At 47.3% G+C, this 6969-nt stretch overlaps 1 protein-coding gene across 1 annotated transcript; it reads left to right on the forward strand.

Annotated features, from left to right (window-relative positions):
* Positions 1–3535, forward strand: Magee1 (MAGE family member E1). The gene has a single exon (XM_021153334.2). The coding sequence runs from the start codon at positions 231–233 to the stop codon at positions 2982–2984; it is 2754 nt and encodes a 917-aa protein (XP_021008993.1). The 5' UTR covers positions 1–230; the 3' UTR covers positions 2985–3535.
* Positions 3536–6969: the final 3434 nt, after the last annotated feature.

Raw genomic sequence — 6969 nt, forward strand, 5'->3', positions numbered from 1 at the left:
AGGCGGGGTGTGAGAGGCGAGCATTCTGAGACTAGCGTTCGCAGTCGGCTAGAACCTTCGTTCTTGCCCACCACCTCCAATTTCTGCTCCTGCGACTTGCTCGGGCCTGGCAGCAGCAGCATTCCTGCTCTAGCGGCAGTTCCCTGCAGAGGCGCCTACATACCTCTCCCCCTCGTCTGTGAGATCGCGGGCCTGTCAGTGTCAGCTTCCACACGTCGGTCGACAGGACCATGTCGCTGGTAAGCCAGAATTCGCGCCGCCGCCGCGGTGGAAGGGCCAATGCGCGCAGAAACAACGGGAAGGGTCACCCTGCTGCTGTGCCAGGCCCAGACGTCCCTCGGGATCGCAACGATCCTAAGATCCTCCAGGGCCTCCGCGCCTCTGAGGGCCCTGGCACCTCCATGCTGCCCACCCCCCGGGAGGGCCCAAGCGCCTCTGTGCCGCCCACCGCCTCAGAGGGCTCAATCATTTCCGTGGGGCCGAACACCTCCGAGATGCCCACCTCCAGGAAGGGTCGGGGCGCCTCCCGGCCTCCTGCAGTTTCCGCAGGGCTGAACACCGCTATGTCAATCACCGCCTCCGAGGGCCCGAGTAGCCCTGTGCCGCCCACTGCTCCTAAGGGCTCAAAGGCCTATGAGCATCTCGCTGTCTCAGAAGGGCTGGCCATCTCCGAGCAGCGTCACTCTGATGGGGGCCCTAACATGGAGCCCATCCTGGCTGAGGGCCCGGGAATCTCGGTGCCGCCCACCTTCTCTGAGGAATCCGGCATTTCCGTGCCGCTACCCTCTGATGAGGGCTTGAGCATCTTTATGTCGCCCAACATCTCAGAGGGACCGGGTATCCACGAGCCCTACTCCGTTAGTGAGGACCCAAGCACTTCGGTGCCGCCCACTGACTCTAATGGACTGGGCATCAACCTGCCGCCCACCTTCGGTGAGGGCCTGAGCATCTCTATGCTGTTCTCCGCTTTGGAGGAACCCGACATCTTTGCGCCGCCCCCCTCAGCTGAGGGACTGTTCACCTCCATGTCGCCCCCCTCCGGTGAGATCCAGAGCTCCTGGGTGTCGCCCATCATAATGGAGGGATGTAACGTCAACGTGCCGCCCACCTCCAAAAAGGGACTGCGCACCTCGGTGCCATCAGCAGCTTGCGAGAGCCCGAGCACCTCAGCCGAGGGCCTGAGCTCGTCCCTGTCATCCATTTCTGCTGAGGGCTTCTGCAGCTCGCTGGCGCCATGCGCTGCGGAGGGATCCTGCGAGCTGCTTCCCTGCGGGGAGGGCCGGAGCACCTCGGAGCTGCACTGCCTGGGGGAGGGGTCGAGCACCTCGCAGATGTCCCTAGCTGCCGAGGGCCCTAGCGCTTCTGGGATGCCCACTGAAGCTAATAACCCCGAGGAAGCACTGAGCTGCTGTGCTTCTGAGCGCAGGAACAAGAGCACCTCCCGTGCTCTGCAAAAGGCCAAGGATCCATCTGTACGCCCAAAGCGTGAAGACCGCTTCCTGGATTTCCAGGTCCTGAGAGACAGTAAGAATTCCAACTCCATCACCATTATGGGCCTGGGCACCTCCCGCGTTGCTCTTACCCTGAAGCCTCAGGATCCCATGGAGCAAAACGTAGCAGAATTGTTGCAGTTTCTGCTGCTGAAGGATCAGACCAAGTACCCTATCAAGGAATCTGATATGAGGGAATTCATTGACAAAGACTATCGCCACCAGTTCCCGGAGATCCTCAGACGAGCAGCAGTCCACCTGGAGTGCATTTTTCGGTTTGAACTGAAGGAGCTCGACACTGAGGAGCACATCTACATCCTGCTCAACAAACTGGGACCAGTGCCCTTTGAAGGGTTAGAAGACGTCCCAAATGGGCCAAAGATGGGCCTCTTGATGATGATTCTGGGACACATACTACTAAATGGCAACCAAGCTAGAGAAGCTGATATCTGGGAGATGCTCTGGAGATTCGGAGTGCAGCGTGAAAGAAGGCTTTCTGTTTTTGGGAACGTGAAGAGACTTCTGTCTGTAGAGTTTGTGTGGCAGCGTTACTTGGACTATAGGCCGCTAACTGACTGTGTACCAGTCGAGTATGAGTTTTACTGGGGCCCACGATCCCGCGCAGAAACCACCAAGATGAAAATTCTGAAGTTCATGGCTAAGATCTATAACAAAGATCCTATGGACTGGCCAGCACTGTACAACGAAGCTCTGGAAGAAGACGCTGACAGAGTTGTTGTTAATAACTTTAGAGTTGCTCGTCCATTTAGGAGGCCCCTTTTTGCAGAAGTTGCTCCAGAGCTAGATGCTTCTGGCTCAAAATATTCTCCCCATTCTTGGCCTGAGTCAAGATTAGAGAGCAAGTCAAGGAAATTGGTCCAGTTATTTCTGCTGATGGATTCAACTAAGCTGCCTATACCAAAGAAGGGAATCCTGTATTACATTGGTCGAGAGTGCGCCAAAGTGTTCCCTGATCTCCTGAATCGTGCTGCTCGCACCCTAAACCACGTGTATGGCACAGAGCTAGTGGTCCTTGATCCCAGGAACCACTCCTACACCCTGTACAACCGAAGAGAAATGGAAGATACAGAAGAGATCATGGACAGTCCAAACAGGCCCGGCAACAATTTCTTAATGCAGGTTCTGAGCTTCATCTTTATCATGGGCAACCATGCGAGGGAGTCTGCAGTCTGGGCCTTTCTAAGAGGCTTGGGAGTTCAAAATGGCAGAAAGCACGTGATTACCTGTCGGTATTTGAGTCAGCGCTACCTAGACAGTTTGCGGGTTCCTGACAGTGATCCGGTGCAATATGATTTTGTATGGGGCCCTAGAGCCCGCCTGGAAACCTCCAAGATGAAAGCCCTGCGATATGTGGCCCGAATCCACAGAAAGGAGCCAGAAGACTGGCCGGAGCAGTACAGAGAGGCAATGGAAGATGAGGCCAACAGAGCTGAAGCTGGGCGTCGGCCATTGATCGTTCGCAACTTGCGATAGATTGTGTCTGCAAGGCCTTGTATGGCCAGGCCTAGAGCTCTGGTTCTCATGTATTGGGAGTGGGTGTGTGTGTGTGTTGGGGCGGGGGGTACGTATTGTATTTGATACTTGTGTTCCAGTTCCACTTATGTATCTTTTCATATTTAGTTCTTGTTTGGTATCTTGAAAAGTTTCCATTGTTTTAGTGATACTGTCCAGTAATGTAAATGTGATTGACCACTTGCTGTCTCTCTCTGGTGTACTTTGTGCTGTGAGCATTTTGATAGTGTTATAAAGTGTTTTAGAACTCTTTCCATCTTGTTGCATTGTCTGAAAGAGAACATATAGCGGATAGCTTATAGATATAGGCTTTTCCTCGAAAGCTTGAAAAAAAAAACCATCAGTAAAGTGATCTAGTTTCAGATGTTAAACAAATATAGAACAACTGACAAAGTACTAAGTTGTGGCTGGCTTCCCTTTTGTCTGCTATTGTGTAAAGAATACTAACGTTTCCCTGTATTTGCTTTTGCTGTACTAAAGTGTGTTGAGAAATAAAAGTGTAATAAATCAAATAATGCTAATCCACTAATTTATTCAATAAATATATATTAAATTCCTCTCATATAATGGGCACAGTAGTATATTCTGGTTATAGTGTGATAGACATATACAAGGCATAGCACCTTCTCTAGAACTCCAGACCAGCAGTTTTATTATGATACACTAAGTACACTATGTAGAGAGTTCTCTGGGAGTTAAGAGGAGATACATCAATCAAATTTCAGAATCCAAATGATCCATGGTGACCATGATGGATAGGGATGGGAAGACAAGACTGGCTTCTTGATACAACATAAGGTAAGTGAACTTGAATCTGGATTTTAGTCCTCAGTGAGTACCGGTATGGATTGAAGTCAGTGATTTCAAGGTAAGAGGTTTCACATGTCATAAGCTATCTCATTAAGATGGTTGGTTAGGTCATGGGGCTGGAGTGATAATTTGGTGGTTAATAGTACTTAGTGCTCTCCCAGAGAATCTACGTTTGGATCCTGACACCCGCTTTGGGCACCTCACAATTACCTGCAACTCAAGCTCCAGGAGATTCAATGCCTCCTGGCCCCAGGAGGCACTCACACAAAGATATACACATGCACATTAATAAAAAGAAAAAAACCTGGGGATGCAGTTTCCACACGGCCCTGAGTGCTGTCCCAAGCACTATATAAACCAGATGTGGTATCTTGCCACTATAGTCCTGGTATTCGGGAAATGGAGGCACAGGGGATCAGAAGTTCAAAGTTATTTTGAGCTACATAGAGTTCAAGGCCAGCCTGGGATAGATGAGGCCTTGTCTTAAATAATTTAGGAAGATGCTTGAGTCAGCTTCCTCTGAGTTATATAGCAGTTTTAATATGCATCCCCAAACTGAGCACTTAGTCCTAAGCGGTACATGTTTTTCACCCTTATAACCATCAAGGTTCAGGGAACATCAAAGGAGAAAGACAACGCTGAAAGCGTTTAACAGCTGGATGACAGGGAAGCGTGCTATGGAATGCCAAGTTGTGCACTTGGCATGGTGATTACACTTAAGAACTTAAACTAGCTGTGGTTCCCCCTCACAAGCCTGCACAAGATCAGTGTAGCCAAAATTCTCACATAGATGGGGGAAGGGCTCTCAAGGCTCCACCTTTACTGAAGAGCAAGCTATTGGCAATGGATAGCTGCTGTGGGAGGGAGAATAAGTCTTTTTTAAAAAATACATTGCCACTGGTAGATTTTACCATGCTCCAGTAGATGGCCCCCTACCCACGCACATAATAGCAGGAGAAAATGGATTTAGGTTATGAGAGAGAGAGAGAGACAGAGAGAGAACATAAAATTGGGAGGGGACCACGTTGGGGAGGACTTGAAGGGAGTTGGAAAGAAAATTTGGGGGGTGGGTGGATATGATCATGGTTCATCGTATATATGTATGATGTTCTCAATAATAAAAATGAATATTGAAAAAGGAACTGGAGACGTGGATCAGAAAAGCACTTGCTACTCTTCTAGAGGACCTCAGTCCAGTTTCCCAGCACACGTCCCAAACAATTCACAGCCGCCTGGAACTCCAGCTTCAGGGATCATGCACTCTCTTCTGGATTCCTCAGGTACCTGCACACACATGGTATACACGCAACCACGTGTGCATGCATGCACATGCACTTACATATAATTAAAAGTAAATATGTAAATAAATGAAGACATGGGGAAATAAATAAAACAAATCTTCAACTCTCAGTGGTATACACCAACACACTTAGTAAGTCCATTTTTAATTAGATATTTTCTTTATTTACATTTTAAATGTTATCCCCTTTCCTACTTTCCCCTCTAAAAACTCCCTATCCCATCCCCCCTCCCCCTGCTCACCAACCCACCCACTCCCACCTCACTGCCTTAGTATTCCCCAACACTGGGGCATCTAGCCTTCTCAGGACCAAGGGCCTTTCCTCCCACTGATGTCCAACAAGGCCATCCTCTGCTACATATGAGCTGGAGCCATGAGTCCCTCCATGTGTACTCTTTGGTTGGTAGTTTAGCCCCTGGGAGCTCTGGGGGTCTTGGTTGGTTCATATTGTTGTTCCTCTTATGGGGCTGCAAACCTCTTCTGCTCCTTGGGTCCTTTCTCTAGCCCCTCCATTAGGGACCTTGTGTTGAGTCCAATGGTTGGCTGCAAGCATCCACATTTTGAGCCCATTTTACATGATCTCCATGGGTTCGCCATAGTTCTGTTTATATTGTCTTCATTCAGGTAAACAAGCTAAAGGAGGAGCCCACATACAGAAAATGTATTCTTTTAGTAAAGGTAAAATAGCAATACCAGAGTAATATGGTGCTTTTTAAAAAAATTCTGCTCAAGTGTATTATAGTCCATTGGCAAAATCCAAGTCAAATAATCAAGCTTTCTGTCAACGGAAGGAACATATACTTCTTCCAAGGAAATATATGGCCTAATTGAGAATCTACACAAATTATGAATACAAAAAATTAGCTGACAATCTAAGAACTTAGTACTTATTGTGAGATGGAAAAATTTTGATCTGAGGAGTGGAAAGGATTAGAGTAGTTTTGACAGAATTATATGGACTCTTGTACTGAAAAGCTAAGGGACCAAGGGAAACAGATCCTCTACTTTCAGGATAGCATTTCTTCCCTAATGCTTTAATTAAAAGGTATAATTTTCAAGGAAATTTTAACTAAAATAGTTAGAGCCAGGAAGCCTGTTAATTTTTAAAATACCTGAGAAAACGATCTTTTTTGTATGAAGAAATTAAAGGAATTAACGCATAATGATTAAGAATATGTGGTCTAGAACTACAGTGCCTGGTACAAAAATAATGATTATCAGATATATGGCATTAAATAAAGTATTTTACACTTTGTATTTTGCACATCAGGAACCTTGTTTGCAAAATGGGCATAATGATTTTATCTGGCCCATAATTATGTAATAATTAAATGTAACATGTAAAATACAAGAGCAGATATGGTTAGCAATATGTAGATGATGCTGCAGGTTGGCTTTTTCAGGAATAGAATTGAGAAGTGGAAATTTCCATGAAGCTTTTACTGGGGAGTTTGTTGAGGCTCAGTACCTATGAGAAAGCAAAGGAAGTGGAAACTTGCAGACATAGAGTGATAGTTACAACAAATAGATTAGTTCATTTCTTTTTTTTATTAGATATTTTCTTCATTTACATTTCAAATGCTATCCCGAAAGTCCCCTAATACCCTCCCCCACCCCCGCCCTGCTCCCCTCCCCACCCACTCCCAGTTTTTGGCCCTGGTGTTCCCCTGTACTGGGGCATATAATCTTCGCAAGACCAAGCCATCTTCTGCTACATATGCAGCTAGAGACATGAGCTCTTGGGGGTACTGGTTAGTTCATATTGTTGTTCCACCTATAGGGTTGCAGACCCCTTCAGCTCCTTGGGTACTTTCTCTAGCTCCTCCATTGGGGGCC

Source organism: Mus caroli, chromosome X, assembly GCF_900094665.2.
Source record: "Mus caroli chromosome X, CAROLI_EIJ_v1.1, whole genome shotgun sequence".
Classification (NCBI taxonomy): Eukaryota; Metazoa; Chordata; class Mammalia; order Rodentia; family Muridae; genus Mus; species Mus caroli.